The sequence below is a fragment of the Microcaecilia unicolor genome, chromosome 4 (genome assembly GCF_901765095.1).
Source record: "Microcaecilia unicolor chromosome 4, aMicUni1.1, whole genome shotgun sequence".
Lineage (NCBI taxonomy): Eukaryota > Metazoa > Chordata > Amphibia > Gymnophiona > Siphonopidae > Microcaecilia > Microcaecilia unicolor.
In genome coordinates, this window is record NC_044034.1 from 165957087 (window position 1) to 165983803 (window position 26717).

The 26717-nt window shown below is 42.7% G+C and overlaps 1 protein-coding gene across 3 annotated transcripts in view; it reads right to left on the reverse strand.

Moving 5' to 3' along the window:
• Positions 1–26717, reverse strand: part of AMBRA1 (autophagy and beclin 1 regulator 1) — a 285612-nt gene that overhangs the window by 26742 nt on the left and 232153 nt on the right. For all 3 annotated transcript variants that reach the window (XM_030200863.1, XM_030200861.1, XM_030200862.1), the window contains 3 exons: positions 20996–21106; positions 15783–15971; positions 15456–15610 (listed from right to left, as the gene is read on the reverse strand). In XM_030200863.1, the coding sequence (XP_030056723.1) occupies positions 15456–15610; positions 15783–15971; positions 20996–21106 (455 nt within the window). The remainder of the gene's footprint in view (positions 1–15455; positions 15611–15782; positions 15972–20995; positions 21107–26717) is intronic.

Sequence of the window (26717 nt, forward strand, 5' to 3'; positions counted from 1 at the left end):
GACTGCAGATAAAGCTAAGGTACTTACCTGTAGCACATGTTCTCCAAGGACAGCAGGCTTTAAATTTTTACAAGTGGGTGACGCAGACCCGTGTCGCCTGGTCTGGTATTTACAAAAGTATAAACAGAGCTTTGTGGCGCATGAGACATGCTCCACTGCACATGCGCGAGCACCTTTCTGCCTGCCTCGCAAATGCGGTCTCTTCAGTTTTATACTACTGCAAAAATAAAGTAAAAATAACAAAGAAAACAACTCCATGGGGAGGTGGGAGGGACTGTTAGAATATAAAGTCTGCTGTCCTTAGATAACACCTGCTATAGGTAAGTACCGGGAGTGGGGAAGTAGGCTAGTGGTTAGTGTAGTGAGCTTAGATCCTCGGGAACTGGGTTCGATTCACACTGCAGCTCCTTATGACTCTGGGGAAAAAAACACAGAAAGGCAGTATATCAAGTCCCATTTCCCTTCCCCTTTCTCAAAGGACAAACAGGCTTATTAATTCTCACAAGTAGGGAATCCCTAGCACCCAGGCTCACCAAAAACAACAAACATTGGTCAACTGGACCTCACAACAGCAATGACATAACACAGATTAACCTGAAACAATATACAATCTGAATGAGAGTGCAGCCTGGAACAGAATAAAACGGGCTTAGGAGGGTAGAGCTGGATTCTACACAGACTGTTGCACTGGGTATCCTGCTCAAGGCAGTAATAAGATATGAATGTGTGGAATGAAGACTACTTTGCGGCCCTGTAAATTTCTTCAATGGAGGCTGACCTCAAATGGGCTACCGACACACCCATGGCTCTGACACTGTGAGCCGTGACATGACTTTCTAGGGCCAGCCCAGCCTGGGCATAAGTGAACGAAATACAATCTGCCAGCCAATTGGAATTGGTGCGTTTTACCAGTGGCAACCCCCATCCTGTTGGGATTAAAAGAAAGAAAAAGTTGGACAGACTGTCTGTGGGGCCTGGTCCGCTCCATGTAGGCCGATGCTCTCTTGCAATCCAAGGTGTGCAAGCTGCTTTCACTAGGATGGGCATGGGCATGAGGTCGGGGAAAGAATGTTGGCAAGACAATCGACTGGTTCAGATGGAACTTAGGGTGAGTGCGGAGGACTACTCTGTTGTGATGAAAATTAGTACATAAGTAATGCCACACTGGGAAAAGACCAAAGGTCCATCGAGCCCAGCATCCTGTCCACGACAGCGGCCAATCCAGGCCAAGGGCACCTGGTGAGCTTCCCAAATGTACAAACATTCTATACATGTTATTCCTGGAATTGTGGATTTTTCCCAAGTCCATTTAGTAGTGGTTTATGGACTTGTCCTTTAGGAAACCGTCTAACCCCTTTTTAAACTCTACTAAGCTAACCGCCTTCACCACGTTCTCCGGCAACGAAAGTATAAGGTGCATCCAACCACTAAGGCCAGAAGCTCATTGACTCTACAAGCTGAAGTAACAGCCACCAAGAAAACGACCTTCCAGGTCAAGTAAGTCAGATGGTAGGAATTCAGTGGCTCAAAAGGAGCTTTATTCAGCTGGGTGAGAAGAACACTGAGATCCCAAGACACTGGGAGGTTTTTGCCAGGGAGCTTTGACAAAAGCAAACCTCTCATAAAGCGAACAACTAGAGGCTGTACAGATATGATCTTACTTTCTACACACTTACAAGTTGGTCTTTAGACCAGACTCTGATTGATGCAGAAGGTTTTGAAGCAGGATTTGTGTAGGGCAAGCAAGGGGATCTAGGGTCTTGCTCTCACATTAGACAGCAAACCTCCTCCATTTGAAAGACTAACACCTCTTACTGGAGTCTTTCCTGGAAGCCAGCAAGACCCGGGAGATACCCTCCGAAAGACCCAAGGAAGCAAATTCTAGGTTCTCAACATCCAAGCTGTGAGAGCCAGAATCTGGATACAGAAGTGACCCCTCGTTCTACATGATGAGGGTCGGAAAACACTCCAATCTCTATGGTTCTTTGGAGGATAACTCCAGAAGTAGAGGGAACCTTATTTGCTGTGGCCAGTATGGCGCGATCAGAATCATAGTTCCACAGTCTTGCTTAAATTTCAATAAAGTTTTCCCCACTAGAGGTATGTAGGAGGAAGGCATCTGACACTAGTCTGTCATGGGCCTGAAGCCTGGAACAGAACTGAGGGACCTTGTGGTTGATCAGAATGGCAAAAAGATTCACCGAGGGGGTGACCCATGCTCGGAAACGTTTGCGGGCTATGCCCATATTGAGAGATGACTCGTGTGGTTGCATTATCCTGCTCAGTCTGTAGGCCAGGGTATTGTTTTTGCCCACCAGATAAGTGGCTCGAAGGAACATGCAGACAGGGAAAAATATTTCCTTATATTATTTCTTGCTTATTTTTGTTTTAATTTATTTTGGGGCATTTATTTTTTGCTTAATATAATTTATAGAATGCTTTTCTTGGACATTAGCCCTCTCAAAGCAGCATGAAATCAATGCAAAAAAACAAATTACAATCCTTAAATTATATCACAACAAAAAAAATAAACAAGCAACCTCCCCCCAACCCCCCCCCCCCCCAAAAAAAAAGCACTGTCGCAATAAAATGAAATACCAGGTAAGCCAGCATTAGCACATGAAGCAAATGCAATTGTATTTTATTTTTCTAAATTATGTTTTCTAATTTCAATGGATAGCCTTTTCTAGATACTAAAGGGCTACCAAAGAAAACGTCCTGTCTTGTAATCCACTGCTTCACAGTTCTCACACAGAGGGTATGGGAAGCAAAGCTTTGAAAGGCTGTACCATTTCAGTTTATCCCTTAGATAGGACACACCATTTGGTCTCATGGCTTTCAAAAGAATGATAAAGAGCTTAGATTTAATCCTTCAATATATTTTTGTTGATTTGCTTTTCTCTATTCACATTTTCCCTCTAATATCTCTTCCTCCTTGCCCTTTCCCTTCCCTCCAGACTCCAGCTTCTAAGGGGCCCAATGGCAGGACATGGGCCCAGACTGCAGCTTCTTCTTTAGGCTCTGAGGCAGCCCCAGTGGAATTAGACCTAGTATGCCTATAACTTTCTCCTGGCAGGTCAGCAACTGCCCTCAGTCATGCAACAGCCATAGTAGCAGGTCCTCTAAGCCCTGAGCCAGTACAAAACAATTGCTAAATTTTAGTCACCCTGCACCATGAAAGGTACAATCAAAGACCTTAAAATCTATTCAGATACAGATACATGGCAAATCGAGAGAAAGGGTATCATGGGTAGACTGGAATAGAGGAGTAGCCTAGTGGTTACAGCACTGAATTTGACATCCAGGGGTGCCCAGTTGAAACCCCATTACTGCTCCTTGTGATCTTGGGCAAGTCACTTAACCCTCCCTTTCTCAGGTACAAAAATTAGATTCTGAGCCCTCCATGGACAGGGAAATACCTAGTATACCTGAACGTAACTCACCTTGAGTATCCAGAACTGTCTTACAATATTTGTTTGTTAAAATACTACCCTGTTTTTATCATCATGTTACCCAAAATCCTTCTGTAATACCAAATGTATGTTTTCTCATGTTGTCACCATTCATGATGTATTGTAAGCCACAATGAGCCTGCAAAGAGGTGGGAAAATGTGGGATACAAATGCAATAAATAAATAAATAAAAAGGCATGAGCAAACTTCAAATAAATTAATAAATACAAAAGTCAGGTGAGAAGCAGCCTTTTGAAATGATAGAGAAGCACTACAGGGACCCCAGTAAAAAAACATGTTGGAGATGCCTATGGAATACATGAAAGTGATCTGAATGAAGAAGTTGCAGCAGAGGAGTATAAGAGGAATTTTTAGAGATATTTGTCAGGCTGAGACGTTTGCATAATAACTGTACAGAGAAAAGATTAGCACAAAACATGGCGGTACATCTAGCAGCACAAACACTGGAGTTGATTACTGCCTCTCTGAACCAATATGGTTAATTTTCTTAAACATGTTAGCTGATTAGAAGCAGATTCCATGGTAATTACAGTACTCCTAGCCCTGGGAAGGCTTTGTATGGCTCTGATGTTTAGCAGCACCCAGTGGTAGGGATGATGGAGTATTGACTGTGCTGCAAATGAGGCATCTGTTGATTGACAATGTTTAATAAGCTTCCTTCATTATGGTGATCATGCAGAGAGCTGTGCCCTACTTCAGGTTTCCTCTCTTACCTTTACATTCATGCCATATAATAGTGAAATAAGGAGGGAGAGAGAATAAATTGCTACTAGTTCTTCAAAATGGTTTACTTTTCTCAGTGTTTAGAACACTCCACGTTTGATTGCAAATGTGCAAAGAAGCAATATGATGGGCTGAAAAGGGAAATTGTGATGGAGCAAGACAGCCAGTGAGGAAGGAGTAGAAGACTACAGAAAAGGAGGAGTGTAACATGAACCATCAGCTTTTGAGTTAAACTACAGGTATTAGAAAATGAAATTGAACAGGTGTATGATCTGTTCACTTAGGGAGCCCACAAACTCTCTCTTAAAAGATGTTAGAAAATTGTTGTTCCTTCCAACTATCGCTCCAGCTTAGTAAAGCCTTAATGGAGTATCTGATCACTCAGCCTACGTGTTTCCCTCCCCCACTAACAACTTGCTCATTCGTGCCCAGATGATCGAAAGCTCCGCGCTGTTCCAAACAACATTCTACAAATAGCACTGAAACAGCGCGGGGCTTTACCGCCTCTATGATCACAGATAACAGCATGCAAATTTATGCATGATATCTCTGATTATACGGTAAAGTACAGGAGGACTGTACCTGAGCACATCCTCTGGCACTTGTTTGACAGGTCTAGGCTGTTAAAAGCCCAAACCTGTCAAACACAGGGGCTGGAGGTCCGAGGAACCACCAGACCCCAAACAGCAAGGCCTTGGTGGCCTAGTGCCCCCACCAAACCCCCACCCCAAGCCAGAGACACAGGGGGCCGGAGGTCCAGTGGACCTCCAGTCTCCCCGACCCCCTCTGACACAAGTTCAGGGGGATCTCCAGCCCCTCTCCTAACTCCCCCTCACATCCGCAATAAAAGCCCCGGTGTGGGCTGCAAATCAACCCCCCCCCCAACCTGGTGGTCTAGCTGCCCTCTTCCCTGCCCTCCCCCCCACCCGGTACTTCTGTTAGCATTGTTTCATGTGCTCGGGGGTTCTGATCATGGGGCAGTAACAAATGCAGGCACTAGTATGGCACTAACAGACTCTAGCAACTGCGTTTGCTTCTGATCATTGGCCCATCAATGTTATCAACACTAGATTTTCAAGGCAACTCCAGGGGCCAGGAAAAGTCAGATAATCAGGCTTATTTTCAAAAGAGAAGGGCACCCATCTTTCGTCACAAATCGGAAGATAGGCGTCCTTCTCCCAGGGTTGCCCAAATCGGCATAATCGAAAGCTGATTTTGGGCGTCCTCAACTGCTTTCCGTCGCAGGGACGACCAAAGTTCACGGGGGCGTGTCGGAAGCATAGCAAAGGCGGGACTGGGGCGTGCCTAACACATGGGCATCCTCAACCGATAATGGAAAAAAGAAAGGCGTCCCTGACGAGCACTTGGGTGACTTTATTTGGTCCATTTTTTATACGACCAAGCCTCAAAAAGGTGCCAGAACTGACCAGATGACCATCGGAGGGAATCGGGGATGGCCTCCCCTTACTCCCACAGTGGTCACCAACCCCCTCCCACCCTAAATAAAATACATTTTAAATATTTTTTGCCAGCCTCAAATGTCATACCCAGCTCCATCACAGCAGTATGCATGTCCCTGGAGCAGTTTTAGTGGGTGCAGTGCACTTCAGGGAGGCAGACCCAGGCCCATCCCCCCCCCCCCCCCCCACCTGTTACACTTGTGGTGGTAAATGTGAGCCCTTCAAAACCCACCAGAAACCCACTGTACCCAAATGTAAGTGCCCCCCTTCACCCCTAAGGGTTATGGCAGTGGTGTACAGTTGTGTGGGGGGGGGGGGGGGGGCTCAGCACACAAAGTAAGGGAGCTATGCACCTGGAAGTAATTTCTGAAGTCCACTGCAGTGCCCCCTGGGGTGCCCGGTTGGTGTTATGGTATGTCAGGGGGACCAGTGCACTACGAATGCTGGCTCCTCCCACAACCAAATGGCTTGGATTTAGTCGTTTCTGAGATGGGCATCCTCGGTTTTACAGCCGAAAATCGGGGACGCCATCTCTAAGGTCGACCTAAATTTCGCGATTTGGTCATCCCCGACCGTATTATGAAAACAAAAGATGGACACCCATCTTTTTTCGATAATGCGGGTTACTCCACCCCTTCGCCAGGACGTCCTGCGAGGACGTCCTGAGGAAAACTTGGGCGCCCCTTTCAATTATGCCCCTCATAGTGTTTTCCTCCCAGGTACACAAAGATAAGTGCACCCATTTCCTTGGGCAATCCATAAAGCAGGCTCTACTAATTCTGTGGGGCATGTCTACTTTTTCTTTTACTGGAATACATCAAACAGATCATGCATGACAAATAGAAGAGTAAACACCTGAAAACCAGATACAACTCTGCAAATCCTCCAACAACCCAATTCTCAAATTCCACACACAGCTCTGAAAGTAACCCACAGTTACACCCTGCAGTATTCTAATACTGAGATCCACACATACATTTCTGCCAATACATGTCTTTTCTGACTTGCTCTACAAAAGCACCTCAAGCCTCACTAGCTGGTACCCTGGCAATTCTATTATTGAGACATATACACTGTTCTGCTGATGAATTAGTGGGTTTTCTGATATGAAAGCACATTTGAACTCAGAACCTGATTGCACCAACTACAGTAACCATTCTCAACAAGGGGCATATAGAGGGGTAGGAGTGCATCTCTGCATATCATACACACAGCACATTTGACAGGTGGGCATACACATGGGTGGAATCTGGGTGCCCACTTATGCTAGCTTGCATATGTGCGCATACTTAACCACATATCTGCATATATAATCGGTTATGCTAGTAGTTTATGAAGGGATGTAGGCACTGATACAGAGGTGTACCATTACAGAATTAGCCTCTAGGTGTACAAAGTCAGTGTCTGAATGTATAAATTTAAGAATCCTACCTAGAAGAAGTCAGCATCTGCCAGATTCTATTAAAGCCACCCAACATTAGACATGCAATTTTGGGCACAGATCTGCACATAATTTAATTATTGAGGTATTAATCAATAATTGGTGATAACTGGCAGTCATTAGGTGTTCTGCACAGATCTGCCCTACACCCTATAACATGCAGGTCTAAATTTTATGATGCACATTGCCATAACTACGTAAGTACTGCCACACTGGGACACACCAAAGGTCCATCAAATCCAGCATCCTGTTTCCAACAGTGGCCAATCCAGGTCACAAATACCTGGCAAGATCCTGAAAAAGTTCAATACATTTTATGCTGCTTATCCCAGAAATAAGCAGTGGATTTTCCCCAAGTCAATTTAATAATGGTCTATGGATTTTTCCTTTAGAAAGCCATCCAGACCCTTTTTAAACCACACTAAGCTAACCGCCTTTACCACATTCTCTGGCAAAAAATTCCAAAGTTTAATTACACTCTGAAGAAATATTTTCTCCGATTTGCATTAAATTTACTACTTTGTAGTTTCATCGCATGCCCCCTAGTCCTAGTATTTTTGTAAAGAGTAAACAAACAATTCACATCTACCCATTCCACTCCACTCATTATTTTATAGACCTCTAATCATATCTCCCCTCAGCCGTCTTTTCTCCAAGCTGAAGAGCCCTAGATGCTTCAGCCTTTCCTCATAGGGAAGTTGTCCTATCCCCCTTTATCATTTTCATCGCCCTTCTCTGTACCTTTTCTAATTCCACGATATCTTTTTTGAGATGCGGTGACCAGAATTGAACACAATATTCAAGGTGCGGTAGAACCACGGACTGATACAAAGGCATTATAATGTCCTCACTTTTGTTTTCCATTCCTTTCCTAATAATACCTAACATTCTATTTGCTTTCTTAGCTGCCACAGAACACTGAGCAGAGGGTTTCAACGTATCAACAACGAAGCAGAGATCCCTTTCTTGGTTGGTTACTCCTAATGTGGAACCTTGCATTACGTAGCTATATTTCAGGTTCCCAACAGGCGCTTGGCCATGGGTAAGGCATGGGTGGGTCAGGGCATTCTCAGGATTTAAGCACAACATTATAATGTTGTTTACACACTCAACTGCCATTAGTTGGGCGCCAGCATTTACACCAGCTTTTAGCAGGCTTAAGTGCACACGCTCGAGGTTAGGCATGAAATGCATGCTAAGTTAGTATTCTGTAAAGGGTGCCCTGACAGAATGACCTTTGCAAAATACCATCTTAGCGTGGATTTATTTGTTACATTTGTATCCCACATTTTCCCACCTATTTGTAGGCTCAATGTGGCTTATATGGTACCGGAGAGGCGTTTGCAGACTCCGGTGTAAACAAATACAAAGTGATATTGTGGTTAGATAATGTTCATGTGGCACAGCCACATTATGGAATCGTACAACGGAAGAGTTGTGTTATGTCCATTACGTACTTTAGTTTTGTTGTGTTGCAGAGATCAGGCATTTATGTTGGATTGGTAGGTTATGCCTGTTTAAACATAACAGCGCCTAACTTTGGCCGCCATTTACTGAATCTGGCCCGAAGTGTACATATATTTAATAAGTACACACAGCATGTGCAAGTGTGCAATGTAAAAAGGTTATCTGTGCACAAATAGAAGGTAATTTTAATACAGGCCGCTTATGTCTGAAGGTCAAGTAGGCACCTATGTAGAGAACGGTTTCCCATAACAGATAATATGCGGTTCATTACCACTCGCTAGATGTCCTGACTGGCAACAGCATGGCTGCAATTACCGCCACCTCAAGAGTAGGCAGTAAGTACTGCAGCGCTACCGCCAGTCATGTAGCGAACACTAAGGTGGAGCAGGCCAAGGAAGTAAAATAAATAAATATCCCCTACTGAATCCAAAGTATCCCTTGATAGCTGATCCCCAGCTGCACCCTCTCCTGCCCAAACACACATGTGCAGTCCCCCTTTCTCCAGCCTCAGTGCCCTGACAATCAAATCACATCCTCATCAGGCAAACCCCACACCTGGATCCTAACCCTCTCCCTACCACACAACTGCCCTCTGAGACTCACCTGGGCAGCAATGGTAACCTAATGAGACTAACTCTAAGGGGCAAAGGCATTATTCTGAGGGACTGTGTTGACTCAGGTGGCAGCGGAGGTGATTGAAGCCACTTGGCTTCACTGGGGAACTTTTTAGCAACTCCTGGGTGAGTCCTGGAGACAGACTGGGGCGGGGGGGGGGGGGGGGGTTAGAGGGATGAGGGTAAGGCAGGACGTCAGGGGTGGCCACACTATCAGCCACAGCATATAACAGAGCTGTGCTAAATGCAGGGCAGTGGCTACATACAACAGCTTTGAACTTCCTGTGCTACAGTGTGCCCTCCTTACTGTACTTTAGTAAAAGAGCCCCTCAAGTGTACAGTGTGGGGATAACAGGACATCCATGTGAAAATTAAAAAAAAAAAACCCAAAAAGGCATCTATGTTAAGCTTATTATGCCATTATAAAATAGGCTCCCAGAGCCAGCTCAAGACCTTACAAATGATGGGCATAGAAATTTATATCTTCTCCGAGGTGTACTTTACAAACACGCACCTCCACTCTGCCCAAACTACACTTTTGAGAATGTCTACATGCAGATCACATAAAACAGCTATGTGCTTTCCATGAGTGTGCACTTTTAATGAACATGTGTGTTCACACAATGTTATTAAAGGCTTTTTCTGCAAGTAAAACCAGATTTACACTGGGAAAAAGCTTTACACATCAAATACTCACAGGAACTAATTTAATAAGAGTAGAGAGCTGCATGGGAACGGGGTTAGCAGGAATCCCACAGGGATCCCCCTCCAGGTCCACAGACTCCCAAGGGAGTGGAGGAGTGGCCTAGTGGTTACAGCACCAGTCTTGCAATCTGGAGGTAGCTGGTTCAAATCCCACTGCTGCTCCTTGTGATCTTGGGCAAGTCACTTAACCCTCCATTGCCTCAGGTACAAACTTAGATTGTGAGTCCTCCTGGGACAGAGAAATATCCAGTGTACCTAAATGTAACTTACCTTGAGCTACTAGTGAAAAAGGTGTGAGCAAAATCTAAATAAATAAATAAGAGGATGGATGAAGGTCTTGTGGGGTTCCCACGGGGATGGATGCAGGTCCTTCGGGGATCCTACAGGGATGGACAGGTCCTGCGGGGTTCTCATGGAAGTGTAGTGCCAGGCCAGCCTACCTATCCTTTCCTTGTGTCATGGCAATTATAATAGCACTAAAAAAAATTAATGGATATGGTTGATAGCATTAAAATCCCCATAAGCACCGAGAGGGGAACTTATCAGCATGGGTTTCTGTTGAGTTATTTTAGCACAGAGGATGGATGGATTGGAGGAGATTACTTGCAGGGGGGATGGATGAAATTTCTGTCCCATGCAACTCTCTAGTAGAGAGTAGTATGTGTGTGAGTGTGCACGTGTTAGGTACACAGTAAGTTTTTAAAAGAACAGCATAACCCAGAAACGGACTTAGCAGCTAGTATTTTTAAAAAGCTGACTTTTGTTTTCAATTGTTCCTGTATGAATAGCACCAGCACATAATTGATACTGTTTACTTGCTATTCACACATTGCATTTTGCTCAGCAGGAGTCTGTGATCATACAACTGCAAAGCCCACGCCATTTTATTTTTTAAGTACAAGTTTTTTCATGGACAAAAAAAAATATTATATCAGTGACTCCTCCAGACACAGAATGCATGCTAAAATAATCAGGTCTCCATCATCTTCTCTGAGTTACAAATTGTAATTTTATAACCTAGTGAGGCTCAAGGGTGAAGTAGAGGAATATGTAGAAGCTGATAAGGATAACGCTGAACTACTTAACAATTATTTCTGTTCTGTGTTCAAGGATGAAAGGCCGGAGGCAGGGCCGTAGAAAACAATTGCTAAAAGAAATGGCTGTTTGGTAGACCAGAAAAAGCAACACTAGGCCTTCAATAAAGAGACAATGGCAGTCCTTTATTGTGAAAAAGACCCTACACGGGCCGTGTTTTGGCGCACAAGCGCCTGCCTCAGGGGTCAAAGCGTGTCTTCACAATATATTCGCAGGAATGTTCAGACAGTCTGTCACACTTTGACCCCTCTATTTTCAAGCGTTGAATATACCAGAAATAGGTCCAATGGAGATTTCAGACCACACATTGATTTGGGTGGATCTAGAGCTATGTCCCCAATCTAAGAGAGTAGGTAGCTGGAAATTCCCATCGCACTTGGTGAAGGACCCGGACTTTCAGAGCTTCTTAGTCCAGAAGTGGGTGCTTTACACCGAAATGAACAATTTACCCCAATGTACCCCCACTGTGTTCTGGGAAGCCTCAAAGGCTGTGCTTCGTGGGGACATAATTAGTTATATGGGTGCCTGTAACAAAAGGCTTACTCAAGGAATTCTTCACTTAGAGTGGCACTACTGGATGGCCAAAAAAGCACATATAAAGACCCCCTTCATGGCCAATTATGAAACCATGATGGCCACACTGGCTGCATTAAATTCTCTTATCCATGAACGTGCACAGAATCGTTTTTTTCAACATCAGTTCTCTCATTATCGCTATGGCAACAAAGCAAGTAGACTCCTTGCACGTGTTGTGAAATATTGGTCACCCACCATGTTTGTCTCTTTGCTGGCTGGGCCCAATGGGTCATGGGTTCACCGGCCTCCAGATATCCTCAAGATTTTTTTAAAATTATTTTTCTAGGATGTACTCTGCGGATCTCCAGTTTGTGGGCCCGTACCTCAGTGACTACTTGGAGGACTCGGGTCTTCCAAGATTCACCACTGCTATGCAATCCCAACTGAATGCACCTTTGCGGGCTCAGGAAGTCCAACAGGCTATCTTTGTTCTCTGGGGCAGGGTGGAAGGAAGCCATCAGGGTTTGTGCAGCTTGCTTTGGATGCATAACGCCTACTTCTGGGGCTGCCATGAATCACATATTTAAGTAAACTGAGGTAGACAATGTTACAGCAATCCAAACTGGATAATACAAAGATTGGACCACTCAACTAAATTTTCTCTCCTCAAAAAATAGGTGTGCCACTTTGTCAGCTGAAGTTCATAAGTGATAGATTTGATAACCAGAGACACGATCTGTCATCTCTGATGCACAATCTATTAAACCCCAGAAAAATATAAAATATTACTATGTAAACTGAAGGGAGCAAGAAGAAAAAGACCAGAAAAAAGAATCTCCACTAAGGTGCTTGGATAAAAGCTGTCTTTACAACAGATTTAGGATAACCCCAATCTAAATGAAGCCTTGACTAGGTAATCCTCTGAGGTACAGCCACGGAAAGCCTTTGTGACATTACAACATTTGATTGGTTGCTTTGAATGTTCTATTTTCATAATGTTGAGCTGCCATTTTTACTTTTGTTTCTGTGATGCTAGAACATATGTATGTATGTATTTATTTATTCAAGACTTGATATACTACTGAAGCTGATGAACAGATCACTTTGGATTGCAAAATAAAAACAAAACGCATAGGAAAAGAAATACAATAAATGATAGAAAAGAAAAAGCATATACACACGAAACTTACATAAAACTGTACATACCTATAACACAAGCTATCTTCTAAGTGCCCGCACCCGACGAAGCCACCTCACTCACTAGTGTATGCCTTTTGAAATAAACCATGTCTTTAGTAGTATTTTTAAAAAAAATGTAATTACATTCGCTACAAACAGTTAATGGTATGGAATTCCAAAAATGTGGGGCAATAAAGAAAAATGCGGGGCAATAAAGAAAAATGCATTGTGATGTGTAGTTTCTAACTGGCCAAATCAAGGTCCAGGTAGTACCATTCGGTGACCATTAATAGATCGCAAGACAGCAGTAAGTGAACTTTAAATGTTTTTCTGCGTGAGACCTTCTCTACAATTTTCACTATCACTTTTATGCAGAATATTCCCTTAAAGCAGCTGGTTAGGCGAAACACTACTACAACTTAACATTTCTAAAGCGCTACTAGGGTTACGCAGCGCTGTACAATTTAACATAGAAGGGCAGTCCCTACTCAAAGAGCTTACAATCTAAAGGACAAGTGAACAGTCAGTCCGATAGGGGCAGTCTGATAGGGGGCTCTTGACAGGAATACTGTGCTGATAGAAGAATACTTTTCTGCCTATTTGAATGGAACAGCATCTGCAGATGAGAGAATCCACTTATTTGAAAGAGAGAGCATTTGCTAACATGGGAAGTTTCCAGCAGTTCTGATGACATGAGAAGCTAAGTATATTTTTTGAGAACTTTCTAGCTGATTGACACAGTGGATGAGTCGAACGTAAACACAACTATGAAGATATTTGAACTCTGAAAATTAAGTGATAGCTTGTAGTAAAAGATCACAGTGTGTTTTCAGATATCTTTATACATCTTAGGGTATTTTTATGCGCTTTAGCGGAGCTTTTTTAGGACCTGTTTGCGACGGTGATTTTTCCCAGGGAAGAGTTGTCTAAGATCCTGGGTTTTTAATTTTTTTTCACTGAGACCTTTTTCTCCTGTTTTTGATGATTTAATTAATAGTTGCATCCTTGCGCTTTTGAAAACAGGAATTTCTTTAATTTTCTGAAGCAGAATCTATTAAAACTAGGGCTGTACTAAATGTTGGTATTCAATTCCGCCTGGCCCCACACAGTGCCCCAAATACATCATTCGTATTTGACCAAACAGTGATTTAAGTTCAACTACAATGAATCTGTTGCTCTACCGTACTAAATCCTACTTAAATAAACACTTGATCTCTGATTTCACGTTGCTTCTTTTATTATTTATGTTAAAGCTCAATACCCATTATTTTTATTTGGCCGAATAACATTTTTCATTATTTGTATTCGGCTGAATAGTAAAATATGCTGCTCTGTACAGCACTAATTAAAACCCCCACTATTCCCTGGCTTCTATAAAGGTCGTCTAAATTTTGGCACATTCCTGAGTTGTGTGTGCAACTAAGGGCCTCTTATCAAGTCGCCCTAGCAGTTCCCACTCAGCAATGCTGACGGAGCCCATTCAAAGTGAATGGGCTTTGTCTGCATTACTACACAGGTAGCCGCTAGCTTGGCTTGATAAAAGAGGCCCTAAATTAATGAGCCGCTAACACTCAACAATTGGCTGCTATCAATTATTGGCGTTAACTGGAACCGATTTGGAGTTGCGCAAGCAACTGCTTATGTGCAATTCTATAAAGAATCACGCCTAAACCCTCTTGCGTGAAACCCAAAAGGGGTGTGACCATGGGGGGGCATGGACAGGTCAGGGGCTTTCCAAAAAATTACATGCAGTTTACAGAAGTTGGGGGATCTACGCCGAACTCACGTGCCAGGATTTACACCAGGTTTCAGTTGGTGTAAGTCCTCCCTTGGAGCGCTAAGCCGCATTGAGCCTGCAATGTGTGGGAAACTGCGGGGCTAAAAATGTAATAAATAAATAAGTAATAGCGCTGAGTGTGGATTTTTCAGCACCATTTACTGAATCCAGCCCTCTATGCATATGATCTGACTGAATCAAACGGAAATCCTCCAGAACACCACATACCTGCTGCTCTATCCAGAGACTACTTTCTCTCGTAAAATAATCAAGGAAAGCAGTACTTACTAAAAGACCGCCCCCCTCCCCAAACACACACACAGAGAACATATGTGAAGTTATTTTTAAACGGAAAATTTATGCAACTTATGTGCATATCTACCACACGAGTTAGGCAACCTTTAAAAATTACCCTGATAATGGAATATTGATTTAGAACTATGTTTTCATACTGCAGATTATGTAAAGTATGCATCGCGGTGTAAAAAAAACACAACTCTTCAGTATCATTTCCTAAATTAAAATTACACAGGCAATCCCAAACTCTTCATTTAAAAGTCATATCAAATAAATACGCTTTCAGCAGTTGCTTAAACTGCATGTAATCTTTTTCCAGAGGTAAAACTGAAGAAAGACTATTCCACAATTGTGAAGTAATTACTGAAAAAGCATGCGACCTAAACTGAGATACCCACATACAAAAAGATGCCCTTCTGCGGTTCCCTTCAGCCCTGTACATGGGTTGTAGACATTGTCTGAGGCCCATTCCAGTCCTTTAAATGATAGATGATGACTACCTGGAGTCTCCTTCTAAGCACCATCTATGATTTTTGGTGGCATTCAAAGACCCTTCTAGTCATTTGATGAAATGATCTTTGAGGTCATTTTCATCTATCGATGATTCTACATGATCACTCAAGGTCCTCTTCCAACTGTTTAAGATTCTGTGAACAGACATGACTTAAGATATGAAGAAAACACACTCTGCCACCTAAGCAGACTCACCCTCATAGAGGTCTCCCCACCGTGAGGCTGCTGCAGCCGAAAAACCTGAGCCACCATGTGCTCAGTGGAGGGGTGCAACAGGATTCTGCGGGAGGCCAAACCAACCATCACATATCGGCCCATGGGAGACAGGCTCACTGAAATGGCATTGGGACCTGAGGAGAGGGGGAAAAAACATCAGCTAATATCTGAGAAGCAGAATTGATACTAGTCCTTTCTGAAAATCATTTACTGCAATAGTTTTGTGAAGTGGAGCTTGTTAGGACCAGCCAGAACTCCAACAGTGTGAGCTTCAGTGGTTATACCCCAGTTCTGCTGCTTCCTTACCGAATCGTTTTGTGTAGAGGATCTCGCCTAGGTTGTGTGGCGCCAGCGAGTACACTGCCAGGATGCCTTCATCTGGGAAGCCTCGCTGGCTGCTGGGAATGAAAGCGGCCAGGAGCTGTCCATCAGCAGAGATATCACAGCTGGCATCATTGTAGATCTTGCAGTTCTGCACCAGCACATTCACTGAGGCTGTGAGGACACAAAAAAATCCCAGTATGGGCATGGTTAGCTGCATGTATCTGCTAGCCCTATAGAAACAGTAAACAGTAGAAGTTAGTTGTGTAAAGTATACAGGCATAACTAGTTCAGAGGGGAGAGAAAATAAAGGTTAACTCCCCTCCCTCCTCTGCTCTTCCACTAAGGAAGCATCTGAAGGGCCATAGGACTTAAGAGGTACGGAAGGTCCCTGCCTCAAGACTGTTGAATCTCTCAGCTTTCTTCAGGTTTACCCATTTGCCTCATTTCACCTTTTTTTTCTTCTTCTTCATTTTAAGCTACCTGTAGTGCCTTTATTTAAAATATATTTTATTGGATGCATTCAGCACAAAACAGCAAGGAAGAACTACAGACAATACAGCAAAAATTGAACATCTCTTCAACCAAAAATGCCAAATAACGTAGTAACACCAACAAGTGACTTCCTTGAAGAACAACAGTATAAACTTTTTTTTTTTTTTTAATTATGAACCACACCCACCAACAAGGTGGGAGGCTTGGACTCTTACAGCCGCCCTCCATAGCTCATTCACTTTATACCGAATGTAAAATGTAACCAGTTCAGGTGATTGCCCAAACCAGGGCTTATATCTCAGGAAGAAAACAGTGATATGTGTGGTAGACTCTCTCCTTGGATTTATTGTCTGGTAGAAAACACTCCAGCCGAGGCACACATTGGTCCAACCTTGCTTCATAATCTAAATGTTCTGATCATACAACTCCAAGAGGTGCGTACAGAGGAAAACCCTCTAAGATAAACCACCAAATAAATTCATATTATGTATTTAAAATGCCTGCCAGAACCCCACAGAAGAGCTTCTCTCCAGCTTCCAGCTGTAATGCCACAAGCTTCTTTAATCTTCAGCTTAATATGCACTGTCATGTTCAACAACATCCTTACCTTGAACCAAGCTGCTTCTACAGGTCATTACATCCTGATACAGACACTCACCCTTCCACAAAAGTCAATCCTCTCCCATAACCACTGGCACTGACCATAAATTTTGCAACCAGGTTTGTCATTAGCAGATCCTTCATGGCAATGCCAAAATGCTCACACAGAACAGACTGGAACAAGAGATTGGGGGATTTTTAATTGAATTTGTTACCCCAAGATCCTTCCAGCTTGAAGAAATCCCAGTTAGAATCCTGTCTGCTATTAAATGAAATAGAGAAGCCAAGATGAAATGCTTTGTAAGAGAACCAGAGACAAGGAGAGCAGATGGATGTGAGAACCGTACATTATCTTCCTCATTCACTGCTGCTCTTTTTAACCACATGATTACATTTCAGCAAATGAATAAGGGAAGGGAAATGGGACTTGATATACCACCTTTCTGAGGTTTTTGCAACTACATTCAAAGCGGTTTACATATATTCAGGTACTTATTTTGTACCAGGGACAATGGAGGGTTAAGTGACTTGCCCAGAGTCACAAGGAGCTGCAGTGGGAATTGAACTCAGTTCCCCAGGATCAAAGTCCACTGCACTAACCACTAGGCTACTCCTCCACTCCCAAGCAAAACAATAAAGAAATACACAAACAGGAAAAGGCTTTACTGTTTTCAATGCCAATTTGATCACTTTCTTTTAACTAGTGACCAAACAATTAGATTGGAAAAAAGAGTGGGCGTGGTATTAAGTTTCAGTAAAAGCTTATAGGAGACTCCTAAATAAACTGAGCAGCCTAGGAAGGGCCACAAGATATCTGAGTGGGTTAGAAACCAAATGAGAGATAAACCCTAGAGAATAAAAGTAAAAAAGAATTCACACAAAGGAAAGAGGGATCATCAGCAGAGCATCTCAGGGTTCAGTCCTGTAGCTTATTCTGTGCCATATTTTCATAAGAAATACTGCAAACAGGCTGGATAAGTAGAAGATACTGGTTTAACTGTATGACAAATTTAATTTCACTAATCCTATTAACACATTCTTATAGCAAATTCAATTGCAGTTAATAAATGCTGTGGAAAAGAGATAGAAATATATTGCACAACACCAGACAGGTCCTTGTGATATTTTGTGCACATCTGCACGAGGAAAGAGGAGGAAAGGGTGAAAGAGCCAGTTTAATTATTCTAAAAGTGGTGAAGAAAATGCAAACTGCCCAAGATTTGCGTCCAATAGACAATAGCTATGTATGGGGTAGAGTGCAAACAAAACCACAAAATTAAACATATAATGCCTGGAAAGGTAGATTTTGTTTGTTTTTGTAATGGGGCAAGAGATGATCTCATCACATATCTTTCTCAGTGATGAAAAACAATTCTTCTACCCATGTTGACAGCCTGTTATTGTTTGTACAATTCATTAATTTGACATTTCTGCTAATCCGACCTGCCCTTTCAGTGAGCTAAACTCATTTCTCCAGCTGTTCTCCTAGTATCTGGGTAGCAATGGTCTGCCTGGCAGTCTGACCCTGATGGAAGTGCCCATATTACAAACACACTACAGCAGGATCTACTTTGGGAGCTGCTCTTTCTTGGTGGAGTTGTGCAAAAAGCTCAAAGAGCTGGCCTGGTAACTAAGCAGCAGTGCTATGTATTGCCGTGTGGAAGGTCTCTGGTTAGATGCCTACTTCAGGACTTTGGTACCTGGATAGGCTGCGAAGCAGTGCTGGTTGAAAGCCACTGCATGTTAAAAGGGTTTCTATGCTGAGGTTCACTCCGATGGAAGACACTGGTGCACAGCACATTAAAATTCATGCTAAAGAGTTTATTAGCTACCGGTGCTCTAACCACTAGGAGTGGCCTAGTGGTTAGAGCACCTGTCTTGAAATCCAGAGGTGGCCAGTTCAAATCCCATTGCTGCTCCTTGTGTTCTTGGGCAAATCACCTAACCCTCCATTGCCTCAGGTACAAACTTAGATTGTGAGCCCTCCTGGGACAGAGAAATATCCAGTGTACCTGAATGTAACTCACATTGAGCTACTACTGAAAAAGGTGTGAGCAAAATCCAAATAAATAAATACCATACAGCAGTGCATGGCTGTACACAGATATCTACCACAGGGGCAGAATGCTAGAAACCTACTGCCAGGTCTAAAGTGGGTTAAGCCCCTATGGTCAGCATCAGCCCCATCTCCTTCCCCTCTGCTCCACCAAAATCTAAAATTAAAGTCCCTCCAGCTCTCTCCCCCCACCCCAACAAAATCAGCCCCAGGATTCCCCCCTCCTGACTTAAAAAAAAATTTGTCCTGGTGTCTAGTGGCACCCTTCCCTCCCTCCCATCCTCACTTGCCTGACCTAACTGACCAATAAAAAACAAAGGGGTCCTTGGTGTCTAATGGGGACCCTTTAACCACGTGTCCTGGCTCCACCAGATCTTTACCTTTAAACGATGCAGGAGCAATACCCATTCACTCCTGCCTTGGCATCATTATTTTCAAAACGGTGGTGCCTATCTGAGCGGTACATCCTGGGGTGCATCAAGGCAGGACAGGTCTACCATAAAAGGGAATTTTTCTTATAGCATGCTGCGCTAGTTTTTGAGAGATAATTTTGCAGTAGAGCCGTGTGCTGAGCCAGTTCTACTGCGAAGCTTTCAGGGTGGGCCACTTACAGCCCATAATATTGGGCTCCAAAAGAACCCTTGATGCACAACTTCCAGCCTCAGGGCAATTGTGTTGATAAATGACCAGGCTAGGAACAACAAAGGGAAGCAAAGGGAATCTATTAAAATTCGGGAAACAATCTTTGAGTAGTTACAAATGAAGACTCATGGTGCCAGGACACACAGCACCAATGCCAACTGAGCTCAAAGTGGGAGGAGAAAAGAGGAACTACCAGGCCACAAGAGAAAAGTATAGCTCTTGGCAATCTCACTACAACACTGCAATTCCTGATCCTAAAAGCACTCACAGAGTCACTGTTCCCTTTCTTCAGCGCTCTGCTAGAAATGAGTGAACAATGTATTGCAGCAATTCATGCAGAGTAACACTTCCAAGCTGTTACTCTTTAAATTCTTTCTGCATATTTCCCGGCAGTCACTGTGAAATAAAACCTTACACACATTCGTATTTTATTCTGCTGATATGTCTGACTCTTTCCCCTGGAACAGAGAAGGTGCTTTAAGAACTTAAAGCATAGTGGGCCTGCCTAATGTCTCAAAGGCATTGCTACATATTGCCATGCAGAAAACAAATTCAATTCCTGCATCAGCAAGGGCATTCATTGATCCTGGGATGAGCCATCACATGATGATTGGATTTTAACTTGATTTAATTTAATATTCCACTTATAAAGAGCATCCCAGCAATTACAGCAAAAACAAAATGAATGTTAATGAATACCACACAGTGCTCTAATATCAAGCAGGTAAATTTAAAAAAAATGAATACAGTTATATGATTATTTACTATTTTATTGTAAACCACCTTGATAGGCTACAGTATTTGCCCAAAGTGTGGTTAAGCAAATTATGTAGATAAATAAAATCAATAAAAGTATTCCTCCAACCAGCATATTAACATCAACCAATGATGCCACCTCACACCCATAATTTTAAGTTGGAACCAAAAGCCTAACATTCTTCACCCAACAATTTTATTTCCAGTCCATTCCCTGGCTGAGTTGGAAGGCCAATTAGAAAAGGGGAAAATCCTTAGGTAGCTGTAAATGAAGTCTCGTGACACCAGATCTTGGCTCCAGTTCCAACTAAGTAGAAATCCATAAAGGAGTTGGAGGGATTTGCAAGGCACAAGAAATAATAATTAAAAAAAAACAAAAAACGTCAAACACAGTAAGTCAGACATAAACGGAGAATCAATCATGTGCTGGATATGGGCCCTGACACAAAGCAGATGCATGGTATGACTGTTAAAGAATTTCAGTGGCTCCTTGACCTTTACCCTGCAGGTCCTTGGAAAGTTATCCAAAAGTCTGGTGTGATGTCTCGAGGCATAAACAGCTACAGGATAAAGAATGAAAAGATTCACTGACTAATCATTCTGGTGACGGAAAACTTGATCAAATGTGTGTGTCTCCATTTCATCTTACCATTGCTGATCTCTGGAAGATCAAATTTTGTGAACTCCCACCACTGAAGTCGGTAAGTTGTGTTGGCAATGTTGCTGGCTACTGCCGATTGTCCGTCTCCAATCACAGCCCCTGTAGGAGTGAAAAAAACTATTATTACTACTACTACTATAGATATATGAAGTAATATATAAGATTTGTAAGCTTACAACCTAGTCAACATAGAACTCAGACAAACTATTATTGTGAACATGATTAAAATTGAGAAGGTTAAGACCCAGAAAGATCAATGTTTAAGACTTCAGAACAACCACACAAGAAGGGGCATAATCGAAAGGGGCGCCCAAGTTTTCCTGAGGACATTCTCGTAGGATGTCCCGGCGAAGGGGCGGGGAAACCCATATTATCGAAACAAGATGGGCGTCCACCTTTCGTTTCGGATAATACGGTTGGGTCGTTTCGATAATACGGTCAGGGACACCCAAAATTGTGAAATTTAGGTCGACCTTAGAGATGGTTGTCCACGATTTTCAGCCGTAATGGAAACTGAGGATGCCCATCTCAGAAACAACCAAATACAAGCCCTTTGGTCATGGGAGGAGCCAGCATTCGTAGTGCACTGGTCCCCCTGACATGCCAGGACACCAACCAGGCACCCTAGGGGGCACTGCAGTGGATTTCAGAAATTAATCCCAGGTGCATAGCTCCCTTACCTTGTGTGCTGAGCCCCCCCCAAACCCCACTCCCCACAACTGTACACCACTACCATAGTCCTTATGGGTGAAGGGGGGCACCTACATGTGGGTACAGTGGGTTTCTGGTGGGTTTTGGAGGGCTCACATTTACCACCACAAGTGTAACAGGTAGGGGGGATGGGTCTGGGTCCGCCTGTCTGAAGTGCACACACTGAAACTGCTCCAGGGACCTGCATACTGCTGTCATGGAACTGGGTATGATATTTGAGGCTGGCATAGAGGCTAGAAAAAAATATTTTTTAAAATTTTTGAGGGTGGAAGGGGGTTAGTGACCACTGGGGGAGTAAGGGGAGGACATCCCCGATTCCCTCCGGTGGTCATCTGGTCATTTAGGGCACATTTTTGTGGCTTGGTCGTAAGAAAAAAAGGACCAGGTAAAGTCATCCAAGCTTTCGTCAGGGACACCCTTCTTTTTTCCATCATCGGTCGAAGATGCCCATGTGTTAGGCACGCCCCAGTCCCGCCGTCGCTACGCCTTCCGACACGCCCCCGGGAACTTAGGTCATCCCCGCGATGGAAAGCAGTTAAGGATGCCCAAAATCGGCTTTCGATTATGCCGATTTGGGCCACCTTGTGAGAAGGACGCCCATCTTGCAATTTGTGTCAAAAGATAGGTGCCCTTCTCTTTTGAAAATAAGCCTGAAGGTGAGTTTTTGGATGTCACTTGAATATGGTTGTTCCAGGCATAAGGTGCAGCAAGGTGGAAAGAACACAGATAAGAGTTGAGAGTTGGGAGTGCAGAAAAAAAAAGTACAGATGAGAGAACAAGCTATCAGGAATCAGGAGGGGTGTTGGGAAAATAAGAGGATAGGTGAATGATGAGCCAAAGAGTGAAGACACTTATAAGACAGCAGTAGAAGCTTGAATTCTGTGCTTAAGCAGATGGAAAGCCAATGTAGTAGTTATTTCTGAAGTAAGGTTACCTGGTTGTAACAGTGGAGAAAGATAAGATGGGCTGTCAAGTTTATAATAAACTGGCATGTAGATAAATGGTTAGTGGGAGGTTGAATTAATCTAACAAGGAGATAATGAAAGTGGATAAAGGTTTTGGCAGCGTATTCATAAAGAAATGGATGGATTTTGATGATGTTATACAGAAAAAAATGACACATTTTAGCAGTGCTTTGAATATGTGTAGATATAACAGGGAACTTAAAGTCGAGCCCAAAGTTGCATGCTGAGGGCACTAAGAGAATGACAGTGATAAACATGGAGAAATCAGGGAAGTGGGTTTGGGAGGAAAGAAGTTTGGTCATGGCCAAATTTAAGTGGTGAAGGACAGTAAGGCAACAATGTTGGAGAAATAAATTCAGATTTGGGAATGAATTCTAGGTAGAACGTGCAGAGGTAAAGTGGTATGTCATTGGCATAAAAATAGTACTGAAAGAATATGAAGATGCCAAACAAAACAAGGATAGTAGAAGACAACAAAAGGACCCAGGATGGAGCCCTGGGCCATACCAACTGATAATTGGACAGCAAATGAGGCAGATTCATCACTGGATACCTTGCAAAGAGTAGCCAGGGCAGAAGGCTGAAAACCAAGGAAGTCAAGGTTCAAATCCTGCCTCTCTCACTGCTGCTTCCTAAGACCTCAGGTGACTTTTCATTAGTAAGCCCTCTTAAGCACAAAAATAACTAAAGTGGCCAAATTGTAACTTGCCTTGTGTTTAGATTTAGAAAGACGAGTAACTAAATCTAAAATACAAATCCATCTAATAGTAAGACTGGCTGTCCTTAATCACAGAGTTAATCCAATATCAGATAGTTTTCATCAAATACCATTTTATCAGTTAAGATCAGCAATCGGTCAAAAAATAGTTAGTGATCTCTTCATTTCTTAGGGTCAAGGATTTCCCAGCACAAATTATAATTCTTTCAGACTGAATTAAAAAGATCTGTAATAGACAAACACATTTCTCTCTCTTAACAGCACATGATGCATATCTGGCTGAATGATATTATGATATGCTAGAGCAATCAAGTATCACTTTCTGGCGTAAACTTAGCATGATAAACTAGCATTCTGCTTAGCCATTCTACAATGAACTGTTCCTGTCTGCTAGAAAGCCTTAACTTTCTTACCAAAATAATTCAGACACTGTTCAACAACATTGTCTCTCTGTATCAGGTGTTCAGCACTGCGTGCGTCTGGTAGCGCTATACAAATGCTAATAATAATAATAATAATTTTCAGGACTAACACTGAGGTTGACAGCTAAAATATGACTCCATGGAAGTGCCAGTTGCAGGTCCCTACGATCAATAGTCAATACCACATTTCGCTAACTTCCATCCTCTGCAATCACACAAATTCCCAAGTACTTAACTTTATTAATAAAAACTCAGTGGGAAAGTATTTCAAATGAATCTAATTTTAACTGATACTTCCCCTCTGTATGTCTCCCCCCCCCCCCCCCCCCAAAGGTTAAAAGTCTCAAACCAGGAAACAAATTGTTTAGAAAGTGCGCAAAAGCACCACAGGAAATTATACAATCTTTTGGCCTTCTCTCCACAGCTCCCACTCCTTTATAACAAACTTCCACCAACCCAACCATTAACAGTGTGAGTCAGTAAACAATTATCAGCCCCTTTCTTTGGGTGCTTGCAAGCAGCTTCCTGCCAAAATTGGAGAAGATTTGACAGATGAAGACTGCCACTGCAATAAATGTCCTCTTTCTGGCATTAAAACATGGATTAGGGAGGATTGGAGATGCCAGGAGATAATTAAAGCAAGGCAGGAACACTGTATCCAATTTTTCTGGTGGTAACGAAGCTGCATTCCTACATTGTGCGTCATTCAGTTGTGATGGAGGTGGCACTGCAGTCACAGTACCCTCATTCAAAACACCAATCACAGGATCTAGCACAGCTATGCATTTTAGGAAATATAGTACTGAGAAATTAAAAAGCCATTGGGACAGGAGGCAATGTCTTGTTGTGGATTGGGAACTAGTTAAAAGACAGAAGACAGAGAGAAGAGTTAGGTGACCAAATCTTTCAATGAAGGAAGGTGAACACTGAAGTACCACAGGGATCTCTGTCCTAGGGCTGATGCTTTTTAACATAGTTATAAATGATCTGAAAATGGAAACAATGAGTGAGATGATCAAATCTGCAGATCATGAGAAATTGTGGGACAACTTTGGGAGTCTAGAAGACTGGACACCCATATGGCAGATACAAATTTCACATGGAGAAGGGTTAAGTGATGTGCATAAGGAAGAATACCCCAAATTACTGCTACACAATGCTAGGTTAAGAACATAAGACTAGCCATACTGGATCAGACCAATGGTCCACTTAGCCCAGTATCCTGCTTCTAACAGTGGCCAATTCAGGTCACAAGTAACCGGCAGAAACCCAAATAGTAACAAGATTCTATGTTACCAATCACAGGGATAAGTAGTGGAGCCACCTCTCAGGAAAAGAACCTAGGTGTCATTGTAGACATGTTGAAATCTTCTGCTCAGTGTGGTGCCGCCCCCCCCAAAAAAGCAAGCAAAGTTAGGAATTATTTCCCAATGTGAACGTTACAGCATGTAATGAACTTTGCAACTAAACAAGATAAGTACTGTGGATTTTTTTCTTCCTATAATAAATTGCTGCTAAGTGACTTTATCGTTGGCTGGAAGAAGTATTGTTGGTTTATTGCCTACTCTGAATCTGAGACTGGTCCTCTGTCTTAATCATGAGAAGTGGAATTTTTTTATGATCTATGATTAATGTGAGCTCCTGACTTACTGCAGCTGTGTGCTGCATGTTTGTAGCTCTGTCCTCTGAGGTCTTTTTTTTTTCCCTCCACTTATTTAAGTATTTGAGGATAACCAGAGAGTAGATTTGGTGAAGTATTTTGAATTATTTCTGCTCTGCCTTTGAGATTTTCTTGAGTAATTGAAATCATCTATTATTATTGTGTTCCCCAGTTCGTTAGCCTCCCTAATTTCTGAAAACATTTCCATCTGGCGGTGACCAGGTTGCATCCAGCAAAGCCATGGGAATTTTCGTAGTCAATATTATAGCACCTTTTGGAAGTTGTTTCAGGGGTGTCCAACTCCGGTCCTTAACAGCTGAAAACCAGTAGGGTTTTTCAGGATTCCCCTAAAAATATGCATAAGAAATATCCACAAGCACACTGCCTCAATTACAAGAAATCTCCTTTATGCATATTTATAAGGCTATCCTAAAAACCAGACTATTGGGACCATCAAGAACTGAAGTTGTACACCATTGGTTTAAAATTATTACAAAGCTTGGTGGTAAGACAATGAGGGGGAGAGGATAGAAGGACCTGGGTGCTGGATTAAGTATGGGATCTCTACCAGGATAGCAGTGCACCAGAGAGAAAGACAACAAAAACTGATTAAATGAGGAGTGATATTCTTATAGCTTCTCTAACTGGCAGCTGGGATATCTCTTTGCCAACACAGACCAGAATAACAGACTGGGAAGAGCTATTTGTTCTGCTGTCATCTACTGTGTTACTTTAAGAGATAAGTACCACATCTATCTATGGAATTTCAATTTCCACTGCAGCTCCTTCTGACCCTGGGCAAGTCACTTAACCCTTCCAAGAAACAGAGAAACCAGGGTTCAAATCCCACTTCTCCCCCATTGATACTTCTTCTGACCTTCAGCAAATCACTTCATTTCTCTACTGCCTCAGGTTCCAGTTTAGACTGTAAGCCCTCTAGGGGCTGTTATACCTTTAAATCTGTTTTGCGTGTGGACTTGGAAAGGTAATTAAGTCCAAAATTCAAATCACATGTGTTTAGAAGAACGGCTGGGTGTACGTTTGTGTATATGAATGTGCACATCTATATATTTTATGAGATGTGTATGAAGGGAATTGGCTGATGGCATATGTGCAACGATAGATATGTTATCTGCATGATGTTCAATTTTAGTGCATGTGCAGGGAGTTAGATTGACAGTTTTATAAAACAAATGAAGAAATACCAGAGGCAGAAAATCAGAGGTCCCAATCA